We start from the raw sequence: 19270 nt of genomic DNA on the forward strand, positions 1-19270 counted from the left end.
AATAACAAAGCAATGATCCAGAAGGGAGACAAACAGCATAACATGGCTGCAGATGGCACCAATCTGCGTTTTGCTTCTGGAAGCACTGAGGCACACACCTGCCTGTCAACATATGGGAACACACAGTGTGCCCAGCACAGTGTGCTGGAAGCGCTGCCCCAGCCAAGGTTTATCTGATTGTAACAGCAGTAGTTTTAATAGCTGACACGCTGTGATGAGTTCTGATTTAGTTAACACGTCCCCCAGAATGCTATTTGAAGGTTCAACAAAGCCAGGTGCAAAGTGTTGCACTTGGGTTGGGGCGATCTTAGGTACGTGTACAGACTGGGAGAAGAACACAATGAGAGCAGCCCTGCAGAGAAGGCCTTGGGGCCACTGTGGACGAAAACCATAAGCCAGCAGTGTCCTGGGCTGCATCAACAGAAGGATGGCAGCAGGGAGAGGGAGGTGACTGTCCCCTCTGCTCTGCTCTTGTAAGGACCCATCTGCAGTACTGTGTCCTGGCCTGGGGCTCCCAGCATAGGAGGGATGTGGAGCTGTTGAAACGGGTCCAGAGGAGGGCCATGAAGATGCTCAAAAGGTTGGAGCACCTCTCGTGTGAAGAGAGGCTGAGGGAGTTGGAGAAGAGGAGGTTCCTGGAGAAGAGGAGGTTGCAGGGAAGCCTTACTGAGGCATTCCAGTACTTGATGGGAACTTACAGGCAGGAGGGGGACCATTTTACATGGTCTGATAGTGATAGGACAAGAGGCTTTAAGCTCTTTTAAAAAGAGGAGAAATTTAGATTAGATGTCAGGAAGAATTTTTTTTATTCAAATGATGGCAAGGCACTGGCACAGGCTGCCCAGAGAGCTGTGGGTGCCCCATCCCTGGAGGTGTTTAAGGCCAGGCACGATGGGGCCCTAGCAGCCTGATTCGGTGGGGGGTTGGAAATGGATGATTTTTAAGGTCCCTTCCAACCTAAGCTATTCTGTAATTCCACGAAGTATTTGCTGTCTTTCTGCTTAAGGTCAAATAAAAAATTGTGGATGAATAGAAGTAAAAATCATGTAATTCAGCAGTGACATTGGATTACATGGAGTGCAGGAATAAAATGGTAAAAGACCTTGAGATGCTGCTGCATAGAGAGGGATTGAGGTGTGTTTACTTTAAAGATTAGGTTAATTAAAAAGACCAGAGCAGTCAGGGACAACCCACAAAGTGGGAAATGGTAACACAGAACAGTTCCTTCCCTGGACTCACTGTTGCAGGACGTTACTTGTGAACTGGAAGCAAGACCTGTATCTAGACTGTAAAAGTATCAGTTGTAACAGATACTACTTAATAAGGAATGGGATTCATAGGACACTTCAAACTTAAGTTAGAGGCGCTGCTTTCATCCCACTAGACATGGCAGTGGCCCTCACCAGCAGACAACCATGTGGCAAAGCCAGACCCAGCCATCCCTCTACCCTTGTGTACCTTTATCCCTCTGACTTTGCTCCATCACTACTCACTGCTTTCCCATCCTGAGGACAGCAGTATGGATAACCATTACACTGCCATCTTCCCTTTCCCGTGCCCTGACCCATGGGCTTTCCTAAATGCATGGGATGCCTGTCATGCGTCTGGCAGTGTGGTGTGGCTGGGGCAGCCTGTGCTGCAGATTTGACTCCCCTCCTCAGTGCTGGCCACATCTGGAAGGGCTCCAGGCTCTCAGCAGTCAAAGAAAGCACTTCTCTGTTTATCCCATCCCATCTTATACCTTTCTGTCCCATCCCATCCATCAATGAGTTTCTAGCTTCATCCCACTTCCTCTCAGGCCAAATATCCTGCTCCCACCTGCTCCCTAAGCCCTAGTAAAACCATTCACATTTCTACCCTCACCATCTTCATCTCCCAAACACCTAGGTTTAATGCCATGGCCACCATCATTCCCAGACATGCAGGCCTCGGTGTCCACTTCCATTTGCCCTTCCATGTGCTGTGCTTTCAGCGCTATTGAGTGTGGGAAAGCATTCAACCCAGAGCACTATGCTGTGCCCTTCCCTGTTGATGTTAGACCATAACTACTGTCTTTATCCGGACTATTAACATGACGTCACAGTTTGCTGAAGAAACAACAGCTTTACTCAGCCCTTCGGTTTGATCCAGCCGGTTGAAGCCAAAACCTTTCAGGATTGTGCTTGCCTCTATTTTGAAGGTAATAGTTTCACCTTTCATTGTGGCTAGCCTTCACTGAAGGCTTTGTCCGAACTGGTCCAATGCTGGGAAAGATGGGAGAAGCAATTTGTTGCCATTAGGCTCTTATCTCTGCTTGCTGCCTGTCTTGAATGTTAACGAACGAGGTAGTCATGCAAGACAGAAAGTAAAGAAAGCCCAGGTGTATTCAATAGGGCAGGCTGAAATTTTTCAATCAGAACAGCTTTTGGAGAGAATATTGCTCTTTTTTCTCAAACCTGTTTTTAGTTTTTTTGTTTTTTGTTTTGTTTTGTTTTGTTTTTCCCCTTTCATAGAAATATTCCCACACAAACAGAGCTCTGGGAAGCCATGGCACTGCTCTTTCAGTGTGATGTGCTCTCACACACCTCACACTTGTTCTTTCTCCATTTTCCTTTTTTTTTTTTTTTTTTTAATTTTATTTTTCTGAATGACTTGCTTTGCTCTTTGGGCTTGGAAAAGAAAATAGGATCTGGTGTGGAAAAGTGTGGCTCCAGTAAAGGGAAATCTCAGCAGCTCAGATAAGGTTGCATGTAATCTTAATCCAGACTCCAGTGCAGAGCTGGTTGCTGTACACTGGACTGACCTCAGGTACCATATGACATTTATGTAAAAATGAGATGAAAACTTCAAGCCCTTTCTGCTTTGTTCTCCTCATCTATTTTTAATATCTCTTCCTCTTCTCTTTCCTTCTTCCTGAGTGCTGCATTCATAAACAATGACAAACTGAGAGTTAATTCTTCTGCTTAGCAACAGCAGAATTCTGCCACAGGAGCTTTGAAAATGCAAATGCATCATCGCTGTCACACTGGAGGGTTGCTGTCCCACAAGCTGGAAGAGCGAGGGGACAGGATGTGGGAAGACAGGGCCAGTCCCACCTACACTGCTCAGATCCCAGGATACAATCATCTCACACAATTCTCTGCAGAGCTGTATCCAGTTTATTTCCTGTGTGGCTCTGAGGATGAGACATCTGCTCCTTCCTCTGGGAAATAAGACCTGCCTAGGCTAAAAGATGAATCCATCTCATTTCCTACTGCCTCCTCCCTGATCTTCTGCTCTGATGAGGCATCAGCAAGAACCCTTGTGGCTCTGATAATCCACCGTGGGCTTGGACACTGTAAGATGCATGGTGTATGGAGAACAAGCAGTGGGTATTTCCTCCACTCCTTCTTTGGAGTGCTGTCATCCTTGCTGGTGCAGCTCTCCCACCATACATCACAGACTGTGTTCTCTGCCAAGGAGAAAACAGTGACAGAGAAGTATCGTAGAATCAACAAGGTTGGAAAAGACCTCCAGTACCATCTAGTCCAACTGTCCATCTACTACCAATATATCCCACCATCAGCATTTCTTCTGTTGTTTACAGCTGAAACCCTGGTCCCAGACCAGAGGTACCCCAGTACCATGGTGATGGAGCTCATCCCAGGCGCTAAGGTCTCACTGCCAAGGAATTATTTCCCCAAAAGCTCACCAAGCATTTAGTGAGGGGAATCAATATGAATTTCTCACATAAATAGTGATTGGATATAGGGAGAGGGGAAGCAGCTGTGAGCCTCTGAGGGTAAAGGTCTGATCACAATTCAGCTTTTGTCTCTGTTTCACCTAAAAATGGGACAAGCAGATCCTTAGGCAGAATTCATCACAGAGATGAAGAGATGCTTTAGATAGGCAGTTGGCAGCATCTGAGTTAACAGAAGCTTCAGGCATCAAAGTAGCCACCAGGAAAGAAACGCAAAGTTTGGGAGATTCAGAACAAAGCAGAAGAAAAATGAAGGAAAAAAAAAGTTGTTTTTATTTTTGTTTTTTAGCTTTATTTTGATTTTTTCTTTCTCTTGCTTGTTTAAATTTAAACGGAATAAATTTGTCTTTTTATTTTTCTTTTTACCGTAGTTTGCTCTTTTAAAAGGATGAAGTCCATCACAGGGGTTTGATAAAAGAGTGCCATGAAAATGCTTGCTGCTGCGCTCATTCAGCTGATGAATAAATTATAAACACATTACAATGCTATTTCAGTTGTGATTCCAGGGCCCAGGGGCACGATAGTGGTGACCTTATACCTGTCAGACTGTGGTTTGTATTTCCAAACAGTTTGTGTAACCCACTGTTCAGGTCTTCTTACACCTCCTGTTCTGGGCTCGGTGCACTTTGAGCCTGTGGGACCTGCTGGCTGCAGGAACAGCCCTCTACTGTGGTGGCACATGACGTGGTCCACAGAGGTTCCTGATCTGATTTCTGTCTCCATCTGGGAGAATGTATCACTTTGTAGATGGAATGTACCTGAGATGTCCATGCAATCTAGTTTAGATGTTGTAGACAGGTGGTGTAGTTTATTTGGGGAAGGATGACTTTCTTTCAGAATGCGTAACTACTGGGCTGGACCTTCCAACTGCCCCTATCCTCGGGCAGGGCACGTGCTGGGAGAGGAGTGACAGGGGCCAGAGCCCATGGGGCAGCTGTGTGCATCAGACCCTGTGTTCATCTTCAAAACAGCAGCAGTCTCCTGCCTGTGACAGGGCATGGCAATACACCCCAATAACCCAGAAATCCTGCTGGCAACCTCTGTTTTTCTTTGAAGATACCATGGCTTCTGCTTGGTCATTCACACGTTGCTGAATGGAGAGCTTAGAGCAGATGGCAGCCAGAGGTTAGAGAGGTGGGTATGGAGGTACGAAAGAGACATGAGAAGGCCAGATTGGATGGGCTATGGGCAGCCTGATTTGAGAGGAGCAACCCTCTTCTGAGCAGGGAGTTGCAGCTGGATGATCTTTTAAGTTCCTTCCAACCTAAGCGGTTCCATGGTATGAATTATAATATATAATAATATATAATTCTATGATAATGCATACATCAGAGATAAATGTTCCTTTGACAAATCATCAGAGCATCCTGAAACAATGCAAAAAGCAATCAAGCAAGAGAAGAAAGCGCTTCTGGGACTCACATTGTCACCTGGAGCTGAAGATGGACAGTTCAGGTCCTGCTCAGGACCTTTTGACTTCTCCACAATCATTATCACAACAATCATGAACAGATTCAGAAGGAAGAAACAGCACTGCAGTGTAACCATTGAGCTCCAGAAACAAGTGAGAGGCTTGGGTGGCTTTGGGTGAGAAGGTCCAGAGATGAGACACAAGATTTTCCCTTTGAGCCTCCACCTCCAGCTTCCTAAAATGAGATATTCCTCTAAAAATGTTTGCAGAGCTTGTGTGACAGATACAATATCTCACTCATCCATGCATATGAGCAGGCTCTAAGCTCTGGAAAACACAGCAGTGTGTGTGAAGCCCTGCTCAGAAGCAATGGGCTGGATAAACGGGAAGAACTGCTGCAGCAGCCCTGCGCTCTGCTCTGTGTGTCCACGCGTGGCTGGGAGGAGGCTGAATGTTCCTGCTGGAGCCTGAATCACCATGCAGGTAATTTATGCAAATTTTGTAAACAGGCAAACAAGTCTGGAGAAGCTTCACTACCTGACCTGAACGTAATGAATGGTTAGGTCATCTTCATGCCAGGGACTTCAGTTCTTTGGAAATTTGCAAAGAGCTTCTAAGGGGTCTAAAAAATCAACTAGAAAATCACTGGTCTGATCTTACAAGGCCTAAACACTCCAGCTTTGTACTGATGGCAGAGCAGTGCTCACACACCTTTCTGAAGAGACCATGCAGGGACATGAGCCTTAGTGCCAGCTTTCAAGGTCAGGAGCTGAAGTCCTGTCCCTTGTCTCCACCAGCTTCCATACACCTCATATTTCCTCCAGCCACTCCTTGTTGGTCCCCCTTTCTCCACCAGCCTTCTTGGTCTCTTGCAGACCTTGGGAACACCCTGGTTATGTCACTCTCCTACTACAGCTACTCCTAGGGTCAGTTAAATCTTCTTCAGACTTGTTTTTTAGCCAGATTGTTTCCATTAATTGTCCTTGTGATACTCTATCCTGCAGGAAACCCTTTGGTTGCACAACTCAAAGCTCTCAGTTCATGGCGGATTTGCTCATCCCATGTCCATAACCCACTTAGCACATCTCAGCAGGATGTGCTCCTCCCGCTCCTCTGCAGGAGGAGACCTTCCCTTCTCTGAACACTGGTTGTGTGCTCAAAGTCTGGCAGAGCACAGAGGGAGCTAGCACTGAGCTGCATGCTTGCACCAAGGTGCTCACTAGGACTGGTCCCCTCTGCAGAAGCACATTCCTGTTGAAGGTGGGGGGAAGGCTCTGATGCTGCTGAAACTATCAGCTGGAGAATTTTATTTCATTTGGGTTTGTTATATCTTTACAAGGGAATCCCGAGGATTTGGAGGGAGGAAGCTTAGAAGTCACCCCAAACTTTTGCATCGGGACTCTCATTTCTGCAGCCTAACTGGTGTAAGACAAAATTTCCTTGTTCTTGTCTCCAGTAGAGGCTGGGATGCAGTTACGTTGGCTGATGCATTTCCCAGGGCTGCAGGAGGCATTCAGCTGGGTAAGCTGACTGCAGCCCAGTTCTGGCTGGTTCATGCTGCCCTTATCTCCAAGACCATCAGAGGACCTTTCTTTGCTCTTGCCCTAGGGAAAATAAAACACCTCTGAATGTACTTGCTGGCTGGTGGGAAGGATCACAGAATCACAGAATTGTAGAGGTTGGAAGGGACCTCCAGAGATCATCAAGTCCAACCCCCTGCCAAAGCAGGTTCCCTACAGCAGGTCGCACAGGTAGGCGTCCAGGCAGGTCTGGAACATCTCCAGAGAAGGAGACTCCACCACCTCCCTGGGCAGCCTGTTCCAGTGCTCCGTCACCTCACTGTAAAGAAGTTCTTGTGCACATTTGTGTGGAACTTCCTATGCTGCATTTCTGGCTGTTCCCCCTCGTCCTGTCTCCACACAAAAAGGATCCCAAAAAGCAAGTATTACATGTTTCCCTCTTGTATGAAAGGGGTAGAGGTTTGGAGACAGAGAATTGCATGGAGCAGCAAGCACTATGTACTGAGCAAATTTCTCCTACTGCAAAGAAGCGTTAAAAATAGTGTGAAGGCCACAAAAATTGGATAAATTCTTTTCTTGGTCTCAAGTGTGATTTTCTCTTGGCATCCATTTTTAGTAAATTTCTGACTTTGTTTTCCTCTTTAAGAGTAGCACTGGTGAGCATTGCCAGGGCACTCAGATGCTTCCCTTGGCAGCACAGCACTGGCTCAGACTCAGAAATGCAGAGTTTTTCTCTGGAGTGAGCCGTATTTTCATTTACCTGAACAATGTTATGAACGATGGAAATTAGAAGGGAGAGTTTGGTACAGAGTTTGGTGGAGAGTTTGGACTAGTCCATCTAGACCAGCTCCACTGCAATGAGTAGAGGCATCTACAGCTCAGAGCTTATGGTGCTCAGAGCCTGGTCCAGCCTGATCTTGAATGTCAGCATGGATGGGACATTTGCCACCTGGTTTCTTGGCTACCACGCTGGCAATGTGGCTGACAGCATTTTACTGACATTAGAGATGTCTATAGAGAGACCAGAGACCTCAAGGCTTTCTGCCAGAGATCTGGGGAAGCCTAAACTGCACTAGACCTGCTTGGATGTTCATTAATTGCATAAAACACTTCCCTTTTTTTTTATTTTTTTCTGTGAGGGTCATTAGACATTGAAACATGCTTCCTCTCAAGGTGGTTGATGCCCCAAGCCTGTCAGTGCTCAGGAGGTTTTTGGATGATGTTCTAAGTAACATGCTTTAATTTTTGATTAGCCTTGAATGGTCGGGCACTTGGACTCAATTATCTTTGAAGGCCCACAACAAACTAAGTTTATTCTACTCTGTTGAGTTCTATTCTGTCCTATTCTGTCTTGTCCTTGATCCTACTCATTTTGTTCCACACTACAGGAACAAGAGGGGAGATTTGGAATTTCTCATGGCCAGGTCAGAGCTAGATCTCCTCTCCTTGTGTTATCTCATGGCCTTCAGGCTCGGCACCTCAGCAGCTGGTGCTCTATCAAGCTTCTGCAACAAGCGATACCCATGCTGCTCTATCTTGGCAGCCAGAACACACTGCTCCCAGCAGGTGTTATCTCCTCTTCCCACTCACACGTGCCTCCCAGAGATGGTTGCCCAGCTCTGCAGACAGAAAATATCCTGAAGTTCTGGACCTGAAACTGCCAGGGCTTTGAGTTTTGCTGGTGCATGTCAGTGTCCCTCATCCCTCAGCACCTTTGCTCTTCCAGCTCTTTATAGAGCATCTCTCTCTGTCTGCATGCCCTTTTTATTTGGGGAGGCTTCACCTGATTGTGCTCTGATCCTAGCAGGCTCTGTGCCTCAGTTCTGGGCTAAGCTCCAAGACTGCATCCACACAGCTGGATAACAAACTTATCATGACCAATGTGCTGTTTCGGTATTGGGAAACTGGGACCACTTTACTGCCTGTGGTTAACTGATCCCATCTCCTCTTACAGCACAAAGAGGGATTTGCAATGGTGAGTGCAGAGAAAAGGAAATCACAAACAGTCCTGGAACATCTTCCTTTTATTGAATGCTGAAATAGTCTGTCAAACCCAGTGCCTCTCTTTGTGAAAGTCCACCTTTTGACAACTATGAAAGGATGTTAGAAGATGTGATGCTTCTCTCCCTGAGTCATGTATGTCTTTGTATGTAAAAGTCTTTAGTAGATTTTTTCTGCCAGGAATTTGTATGGTTATTTTTGAAGCTGGGTAAATTTTAAGCATTTGCAACATCCTGTGGCAAATAGCTGACCAGTTTAACGACCTGTTTGGGTGCAGAATCATTTCCTTTGGTTTGTTTTGATCCTGCCACCTTTTTGATGCCCTCATCCTTACGTTGGAGGAGATGATGACCAGCCCTGTACTACACAACTGTTTTCTGCCCCTCAGTATTTTACAGACTCTTCCATAACCTTTCCTATGCGTATCTTTTGTGAACAGGAGAGTCAGCCTGCACAGCTGATCCTTCTATGGATGCTGAGACCTTAGGGTGTTAAGATCACCTGGAGATGGCTTCTCTTTTGTCTCCATCCCTTTCATAATAAGGATCATGAGTCTTGGGTGCACCCCCCACTCCCACCCCCCAGATAGTCTAAAAGACAAATAAAGAGAAAGTGTCTCAAAGTAGATGTCACCACCCAGCTAACTTCAAATTATCCCTGCCTTTATTTTCTCCTTTGGATGCTGCTGCCCTAACCCAGACTGCAATACTGGATAATTTGTCTCTTTGTGTTGGCATATAATGGGCACTGGGAAGGCAAGGGAATACTGAAATGATTGGAGAGTACAGAGAACAGTGGTACCTGTTCACTTCTGCAAGATGCTCCTGGGAGGCAGAGCTTTGAGACCTGGTTTCTACTAGCACCCTCTTGTGTATAGTCTCCTACAGCTGCTAATGCAGTTCAGCACACTCCACAAGCTCCCTTGCAGTGGAGTGACTGCCTTAGGTTCTTCTCCTCCCAGCTGAGCTGCTGCTCCCACAGCACATCTCTAAATTGTCTACACCTGAAGGTGAAGCTGCTCTGTGGATTCAAAGCTCAAAGCAGAGAAGAATCTGGCAGGGATAACAGCATAGCTGTATCATCTCTGTTTCTGTGGGAGGTGAGAGCAGAATGAGAGCTGCAAGTGAGCTGCCTGACCACCCGTGCCAGCCCTGGCTCAGCTCTCCTGCACCCTGGCAATCCCTGCCACTGCTGTGTCTCAGTTTCTCTATCTGGTGAGCAAAAAGGATGGACCACAGTGGTCTTGAAGGACTACAGAGAAATAGGACAGTGATGAAAAGAGCCAGAGCTGTTAAATTTGAACCAAGCATGCTTTCAATGAATCAAGTCATCAGCATCTTCCTCACCCTGTTGATGTTTTTCTGTATTGCCAAGGTGATCCCTTTTCTAGCACCATTCACCCCAGTTCAGCACCATTTGCCCACTCCAGCCCCAAAACATCACCACACAAAATGAGGGAGGGAACGTTGTAGGTGTGCATCACTGAGTGCCCGGGGACTGGCAGGTTTAAGCCATGGTAAATAAGAACTGCATTTCATCTTCCTAATTATCTCCACCATATCCACTCCCAGGAGCTGCCATAGAGATTGAATTATCTCTTTGTTTTGGAAAATGGAGCAATATTCTGCTATAGGGAGATTGCCAAGGGCTGTTTTGATGGTATCGTGACAAAAAAAAAGTGTAACCAACAAAGCTCTGCACTATGGCAAAACAAGAGGGATCAGAGCTCTGCAGGTCCCTTCTGTCCCTTGGTGTGATTTTTTGACGCTGCAGATTGTTTCTTAGGATCAGGGAAAAAAAAAAAAAAAAAGGGAAAAGGGTTTTTCCTCCTTGTTGCTATGTGTACAGCCCACAGCAACAGCAGGGAAATCAGTCAGGCTCACTCTCTAGCCTGTCACAGAGAGCAAGCCAAAAGCAGTCAGAAAATAAAAACAAGGATACAAACCCATTTATGCAAAAAGCAAACTGGTGATTTAAAAGCAGATAGATGCTGCTGGAGTGCTATGAAATGAGAACTTTCCTTCCGTTCTCTTTGTGCAATTCTGATCATCCAAGTTTTGTGATAAAGCTGTTGGAGCTGCTGGCTTTGAATAGTCATGATTAGCCTTTCTTTTTCCTCTCCAAAAATAATGGATTGGTCGTCTTTGGATTTTTGACCTTTTAGGCTTCTTTGTTGTTTTTATATAGGAGGAACGTGTAATGCAGTCTCCTGGAGCATGGTCCACCTCAGGGGGGGCTCTGGATGTTGTGGGATCTCCTTGGACCCAGTGCTATGAAGCAGGTCATAGTCCTGCCATGCCATCAGCGGTGGTTGGTGCTGGTGAGACACAGCAGAGGATCTGCAACTTGTCCTCCTACAGAGACCTGAGTCCTTCAGCCTATCACTCAAGCAGGACCTGGGACTGGGTGACCTGGGCAAAGTCTACATCAGAACCAGGAGCCAAACACTACTGTGCTCCGGACTTTTTGACTTCTAGCTTGCATAGATCAGGCATGGGACAGTCACGGCCAGAAGTGCCCAGCCCTTGTGTGGCTGGGTTGTGACTTTCTGTGGCCATGGGGTGATCAAGGGGGCCACAAATGGATGCAAAACTCAGGTATGGAGCCGGTTTTGCATGTGGGAAATGTGGGACATCTGCAAGTGATGCTGCCACTGGGTCTCAGCCCATCCAGACACCCTGCTCCCTGCTCAGTACCCCAGTGCAGTTTCTATCTGCATGGAACAAAGAGATGTGGTTGCCCCAGAAAGGGTGGTGGCTGTATAATTTCTGGGATTTGGGGTCAGGTCTCGTATTTGGGTGACTTGGCCAAGGACAAATGACAGTAGCCAGTGGCTACTAAACCACTGTGTTGTGGTTTCTTTAGTGCCCTCTAGAAGTTTTTAAGGAACTACAAACTTTGTTTTGTGAAGTTCTGTCATTTGTAAGATGCCATACTGACTACAGCATCTGGATAGCATCTGGATTTCCCTAGGGGTGTGCCGATTCTGGCTCTTTGTCTGCCTGCACCCCTTAGAAAAGCTCAGGGATGCTGTGCCAAGGAGATGCTGGCATCACTATGGGAATGGCGTCACCTGGGCTGGAAAGCCCTGAGCTCCTGGAGATGAAGCCAGGGGAAGGATCCCTGCCAGTCGTGGTGCTGTCTGGGTGTTGAGCTGCAGCACAGCCTAACATGGGATCCCACGTCTTTTTGGGCTTGGGGCTGTGGTGTGAGGTGAGCAGCGCTTGTGAGGGTGGACAGGGGAAGTGGCATACTAGGAAGTAATTTCTTATGATGATTATTAGTATTAGCATGTTAGGATGGGGCATAATTAATGACTTGCTGGTGCTGAAACAGTTTGTTAAATAGCCTGTTGTGGGGAAGGCATCACTGGCACTGCTGTGGGGCCGGCCAGGCCACTCTGGGACAGCATGTGTGTGCACATATGTAAGTGTATACGTGTACATATGCATATGTATGCGCATGTGGCAGTGTGTGTGTCTCCAAAAGGAAGCCCCTAGGGGCTGGGGAATGCCAATGGGCTCGCACCACTGATGCCCATGGGCAACCTTGTTATCCACCTTCCCTGGTGGCTACGTCCCTAGTCTCCTGTTGCTCTTGAGCAGCTTAGGGGTGTGACCTTGTGGGTAGCAGTGACCCAACAAGTTCTACTAGCCTTCCTAAAAATCCTGAGCTGGGTTGTAATCACCCTCACCCTGAAGCAGGGGGGAACCTGACCCCATGGGCATACCCATAACAGCTGATGGTGTTGGGCAGTGCTCATGACACTTTGGGGTTGGGACACAGTGAATGGGAAATTTAGGAAAGGAGCTGAGCTGGAGCATGGGACCTTGGCACGTCATGACTGGGAGAGAATGGAGGAAGGAGACTGTTTCTTTCAGGAGTGCTGAGGATGAATTCCTGCTGAGGTAGGAGCTGATGCCATAATTCACACTTGGCAGTCACAGGGCCTGTCCACAATAATTACTTGCAAAATTGGCTTGGAGTCAAACATCCGCTCTAGCTGGAAAGTCGTTCCTTGCAGGTGATGTTGGGATCTGATGGAGTGCAGGGAAACACGTGCACATGGACAAATGGCATGTGTGTCATCAATGCTGAGGGGACAAGCATAACTGAGGCCAATCCAGGGTGATGACACTCAAACTGAGCATCAACTGCATGGCATGAGTGTCACTGCTGAGGGGACATCATTCTGGGGGTGAAGACATGTACCATTGCAGGGATTGGGATGCCAGACCCTTCCACAGAACCATGTGTCTCCATTTCTGAGTGACACAGAAGCTATTCACAGTGAGTGGCACTCAATTGAGGGCATCAACACCCCTCTGTCACATTGCCACACATTGTCACCCACTGCCACACAACATGTACCCACAATCTGCCATCCCCCCTTTCTCTTTTAGTGCTCTTAATACAGGTGGAAGCACCATATCCCCCCCAGCCACCCATCTCTAGTAGTCCTGAGATGCTGTGGCCACATTAGTGTAGGGGTGGCATCAGGGTGTTCCCGTGTCACCCTCTGCTGGTGGCCCTAGGATCAGAGCCTGGCAATGCGCTGACACTGCTGTCCCGTGGTGGGCTTTGGGGCTTGGCTGCATGTGTAATGGGGGTGGGCTCTCTTTCCTGTCCCCAGCCCTGTCTATGTGCCCTCCTCTGTCCCACCCCATTCTTCTGACTGTCCCAAGCCCTGTCTCAAGCTGTCCCTAACCCCCCTGTTTGTCCTTCCCCATCCCCACCCACTTCCAATCTCCGTCCCCACTCCCTGTCCCCGACTCTATTATTGGTCCCCAGTCCCTGTCCTATTCCCATTTTTGTCCTTAACCCCATCTTTACTTCCCTACCCCGTCCTCACCCTTTTCTCCAACCTTTCCTACCGCGCACCCCACCCCGTCCCTCCCCGGGCGGCTCACGGCAGGAGGGGCGGCGCCGGGCGGAGTCTGAGTGGGTGGGCGAGGCTTGGGAGGGGCGGGGCATTGACGGGCGGGGGTCCCCAGGCGGCCGTGAGAGGCGCGACGGGATTGTAGGCAGGGTGCGGGCGCTGCTGGAGGGGTGCTTGAGTGAGCGTTGCTCAGGTGACATTCCTGTGGACAAGCATTCAAAGAGCCGGAAACAGAACCAGAATCATCTGAATGCCAGATCTTTGACGTCCCATAAGGGTTTGCACATAGAGTTGGCCTTTAAGTACCCCTACAACTCGTATGAGCCTGGCTGAACCTGAGATCTGGAGTTGCATGTGCAAAGGCGCCATGTTAAAAGGCCCAGAGAGCCAACCTTAGGGTGGTGCATCAGGCCCAGCACTGCCACCAGGTGGAGACGCCAGAGCTCTGCTCTACATCCAGCACTGAGTGTAGGTTTGGAAGACACAGTACGTGAAAAAAGAAAAGTTTTACTTTGTGATTGTATGTCAGGCATTCTACAGGCAGGTGTGCACAACCGAAAACACATGTGTTGGCACGGTGTTTTATTGCAAATTGTACATAAGGCAGTGCAAGCTTTAATTGGGATTATTAACAGTGCATTCATTAGGCAGCACCTCACTTTGTCCTGGCTTCTTCACGCCACGCCTTCTTGTGAACACATCAGAAGTCGCTGCCGCAAAGCACTCCCGGCACGGCCTGTGGATAGCTCCTAGGAGGAGCAAGACTTGGAGAAGCTGAGTTGGGTGGAGAGACACCTGATGAGGTTCAACAAGGGCAAGTGCGGAGTCCTGTACCTAGTGAGGAATAACCACATGCATTAGTATAGGTTAGGGGTTGACCTGCTGGAGAGGAGCTCTGTGGAAGGCACCTGGGGGTTTGGGTAGATGACAGGTTGACCATGAGCCAGCACTGGCCAAGAAGGCCAATGATATCCTGAGTGCATTAAAATACACATGGCCAGCAGGGTGGAGGAGGTTCTTCTCTCCCTCTTCTCTGTCCTGGTGAGTGCTATGGCCTGTTTGGGCTCCCCAGTTCAAGAAAGGATGGGAACCGGTGGATTAGAAACTGGCAAATGTGACGCCCATCTTCGAAAAGGGCCAGAAAGATAATCCTGGTAGCTACAGGCCTATCAGTCTCACCTCGGTGCCTGGGAAGGTTATGGAACAAATAATTTCGGGAACCATCATGGACCAATTAAAGGTCAACCAGGGGATCGGGCCCATTAAGTTGCTTCCAACCTGAGCCATTCCATGATTCTGTTTCAGGGTGGGTTGAAGTCTGTTGCAGGCCAGCTTTTGAAAGGAAGGGCTTGGCTTTTCTGCCTGGAAGTTTGGAACAGGTCTCTCACATGCCAAGATGATGTCTCAGCATGTCTCATTTCATGCTGAGAAATGGGACAAAACTACAGAAAATCCAGTTCTGAAGTAACTTCAGCTCTGGAGAGGCACGAGGTTTCAGGGCTGCAGACAACCTAGGAGTGCACCCGTCCCTGCCACACTTCTGGTGGTACATGTCCCTAGGACTACATGTGTTGGCACGGTGTTTTATTGCAAATTGTACATAAGGCAGTGCAAGCTTTAATTGGGATTATTAACAGTGCATTCATTAGGCAGCACCTCACTTTGTCCTGGCTTCTTCACGCCACGCCTTCTTGTGAACACATCAGAAGTCGCTGCCGCAAAGCACTCCCGGCACGACCTGCCGCAAAGCACTCCCGGCACGACCTGCCGCAAAGCGACAGAAGACTCCTCCCAATCAATCTCGGCGGCCCAGTAGGCGGGGTGAGAAGCGCCATGCAGCCAATCGGAAGCCTTGCGCCGCGGAATGAGAGCCAATGGGAGGGCGGCGTGGCGCCGCTAGCAGAGCGGGTGGTGCTGCACGCGGCTGAGAGGGGGCGGCCATGGCGGTACGCGGGTGCTGGGGAGGCTGCGGGGATCGGTCCCGTCGGTCAGGCCGGGATCCGGCACTTTGAATCATGCTGTTTTCTCTTCACAGGGCTTTAGGGAGCCAGCAGAAGCGGCGGAGGCCGAGGAGGGGGAGCAGGCTCCGCAGCCTCCCGGGCGCGGCGCGGCACGGGGCAAGAAGAGGAAGGCGGCGGCCCCAGCCTCGGTCCCGGCGCTGCAGCCGGTGAAACTGAGCCGGGCCGAACTGTACAAGCCTCCCACCAACGAGGAGCTGAACCAGCTGAAGGAGACGGAGGATCTTTTCCACTCCAGCCTGCTCCGCCTGCAGGTCAGTCCCACGCGTGTTCCCCGAGCGCGGGCAGAGCTGGGGATTGGGAGCAGCGAGGCCTAGGCTCGGGGCTTCTGGACGTGGAGAAGCGGTGATGGCTACAGTCAGGCCCCGGGCCCTCCTGGTCTGGCCTCTCCAGCGAGAGCTGTTCTGTTGCTTATTGGGGAAGTAACATCGTCAGGTGCAGCTGATTGTTGTGGACATCATTTTCTGTGTTCTGGGAAGATAGGTAGCCTGTGGAGGAGGCTAGGAGGCCTGTGGATAGCTCCTAGGAGGAGCAAGACTTGGAGAAGCTGAGTTGGGTGGAGAGACACCTGATGAGGTTCAACAAGGGCAAGTGCGGAGTCCTGTACCTAGTGAGGAATAACCACATGCATTAGTATAGGTTAGGGGTTGACCTGCTGGAGAGGAGCTCTGTGGAAGGCACCTGGGGGTTTGGGTAGATGACAGGTTGACCATGAGCCAGCACTGGCCAAGAAGGCCAATGATATCCTGAGTGCATTAAAATACACATGGCCAGCAGGGTGGAGGAGGTTCTTCTCTCCCTCTTCTCTGTCCTGGTGAGTGCTATGGCCTGTTTGGGCTCCCCAGTTCAAGAAAGGATGGGAACTTCTAGAGAGTGTCCAGCAGACAGCCACAAGGATGAGGGGCTTGGAGTATCTCCCTTATAAGGAATGACTGAGAGACCTGGGGCTTTTCAGCCTGGAGAAGACTGAGAGGGGAGTCTCATCAATGCTTAGAAATCTGTAATGTGTGAATGTCAAGTGGATGAGAACAAGTCCTGTCAGGTGTTGTCCAGTGACTGCACAATGGGCACTGGGTACAAGCTGGAAAAAAGAAAGTTCCATACTAAAATTAGGGAAAACTCTTGACTTGAGGGTGACAGAGAACTGGAACAGAATGCCATGAGAGGTTGTGGAGTCTCTGTCTCTGGAGATAATGAAAACCCATCTGGATCCTCTCCTGTGCATCTTATTTTAGTGAACCTACTTTAGCACAAGTTGGACTTGATGATCTCTAGAGGTCTGTTTCAACCTCTTGTGATTCTGTGAGGTAACTAAATAGCTTTTGCTAGTTCTCACCATAGTGATTTTGATGAAGAGCAGCTCTGATCTCCTGATTGCTTGTGAATTCTGGTAGCAGGATCTCTAGGACCTTATTCATACTGTGAGCCTACCAAGGTCTTTTCCTGAACTTGAGGCTTTGTCATACAAAAACCCTTCTGAGAGCAAAGCCCGTGAGAATAATTGCACATCTTGTGACTAGACATCACAGAAGTGAATGGGATGGAGTTGATTTCCATTTGTCACTTCTCCAGCAGTGGTAGGGCTGTGTTATGGGCTGATCACAGTCTTGCAGCTCTGATCAGGGTTTTCAGAGAGACTTGAATATTGCTTTGCTCCTCTGCCACTTTGCTCGCTATCAGTGCCAGAAGCCAAGGTGAAGGGCAGCTGCAGTTTCAATGTTGCGGCTCTCTTTAATTTTCTCCTTTCCTTTGTAGATTGAAGAACTTCTAAAGGAGGTGACACTGAAGGAGACAAAGAAGAAGAAGATCGATGCTTTCCTCCATGAAATTAACAGCTTGTTGAGTGCCATCCCGGAGACCCCAGAAACTGATGTAGGTCCTAGAGGGATGGAGGAGGCATCCCTTTGGAGGGAAGAGGGGAATGCTCCATCACCTGAGTGCAGGTGTTTGCCAGCACTGATCTGTACCATGTGAGATGCTGGTCTCTGCTGTTAGTGATGCTTACGTGTGTCTTGTCCTCAGATCACTGACCAGACATGGCTTCCCAAGGGTGTGAAGGTGCCGTTCCTGCAAGTGCCTTTCAACGTGAAGGGGAAGTTTCACTTCCTTCCCCCAGACGAGCTGAGTGTGGTGGGCAGCTATCTGCTAGGCACCTGCATTAAGCCAGAGATCAATGTGGATGTGGCGGTGACCATGCCACGGGTGAGTCTGGATGTGAAAGTCTCTAAGCAGCTTGCTGCCTATCTGCGCCCCATCCCTTCCTGTTCCCTGTTGTCCTTGCCCTGTGTCTCAATTTGTGAGTGAAGATGAAGTCAGAATGTCAGCTTTCCTGACAAGCTGACAGCGTGATCTCAGTACTTGTGCTAGATCTAGAGCTTTCAACTGCTTCGGCTTTAGCTCTTCACAATCTTTGTTCTTTCTACGTCAGCTGAAACTTCTATGCTGCTGGTGAAGTAGAATGCGGTTTGGCTTTGTATGAGACTGCACTTTGGCCCTAATCCCAAGTCTGTGTTAAAAGGAGAGTAATGTTTGTAGGCTGTTAGCAGAGCCCTGTCCTCTTGCTGTCCATTCTTGTTCTTAACAGCATTTCATATATCATAATGTCCTGTTAGGTTGCATGGCTCTGATCTGTGTTCCTAGAGCCTCCTGTGCCAGCAGCAAAGCAGTGTTCCTGACTGACTTGAGGCTCTCTGGGACAGTAGGTGTGCATCTGAGGTAGGGCTCTGTGGGGCTGTGGAGAGCTGTAGGTGCCATAGTGCCTTAGGCTTAATCAGACTCCAGAGGCAGGAAAGGTGTGATTCCCTTTTCCCTCTCTTTGCAGGAAATCTTCCAGGACAAAGACAACCTGAACCAGCGCTACCACCGCAAGAGAGCTCTATACCTGGCCCACATTGCCCAGCATTTATCGAAGGAGAATCTCTTTGGAACTGTGAAGTTTGCCTACATGAACAGCAACCATCTCAAGCCCATTCTGCTCCTGAGGCCACAAGGTAGTGCTTGTCTCTTGCTCCATCGGGTTGTAATCTGGTGCTGGCACTGGCTGGAGAGTAGTGGTCTTGCACTATGTAAGAGGCTCCTTGAGGAGGGGCCATTTCAGAGTTGTCCCTGCAATTGGTGATAAGTTTTGGAGCTTTGATGCTCCTGGTTCTCTTCTCTCTGCACACACATGTGACTCTTAAAGGTCTCTTTCCCTCTTATGGTTTCTGAGCTGTCTTCTGCAGTTTGGCTGTGCTCCCAGCCTTGCTGGTTAGACCACGCTTTGGGTATTTCATGAAGTGAAGCAGACAGAAGCGTGGCTGTGTCTCGCATTGTTCTTCCTGTCCCTTCTCCTCACCCCTTGTTCACCACTATCCTCTTGCTTTCACAAGGCAGTTATATGCAGTCTGGCACTCTCTAAGGTGATGTGAAATGTGAAGACTACCAGGTGTTGCTTGTGTTTTTCATATGCCCAAAGAGATAGCAGGTGTGAATCTGGCAGGTAGTGGCATGACAAGGCCAGTACAAGCAAGAGGGTCCTGGGGCAATGCATGTGTACCTGGCTGGTCAGCAGGGATGTATGACTGGACTTAAGTTGGCCTCAGGATGTGGTCAGTCAGCTGTGAGATGACTTCCACTACTACTTCATTGGGAAGGAGCTTTCTTTGTTTTCCAAGAGTGGCCTGCTTCCTTTTCTTAAGTTGTAGCCTCTGAGTCTCTGACATCTTTCTCCCACATATCCAACAT

General features: G+C 48.8%; 1 protein-coding gene across 1 annotated transcript in view; it reads left to right on the forward strand.

Moving 5' to 3' along the window:
- Positions 1-15469: 15469 nt before the first annotated feature.
- The window catches only part of NOL6 (nucleolar protein 6), a gene marked incomplete at both ends in the record, with an annotated part of 34022 nt that continues 30221 nt past the window's right edge, over positions 15470-19270 (forward strand). The window contains 5 exons of the mRNA XM_079548331.1: positions 15470-15475; positions 15565-15801; positions 17303-17419; positions 17570-17749; positions 18369-18537. Of these exons, the coding sequence (XP_079404457.1) occupies positions 15470-15475; positions 15565-15801; positions 17303-17419; positions 17570-17749; positions 18369-18537 (709 nt within the window). The remainder of the gene's footprint in view (positions 15476-15564; positions 15802-17302; positions 17420-17569; positions 17750-18368; positions 18538-19270) is intronic.

The sequence above is a fragment of the Tetrao urogallus genome (genome assembly GCF_951394365.1).
Source record: "Tetrao urogallus genome assembly, chromosome: Z".
NCBI classification, from domain to species: Eukaryota; Metazoa; Chordata; class Aves; order Galliformes; family Phasianidae; genus Tetrao; species Tetrao urogallus.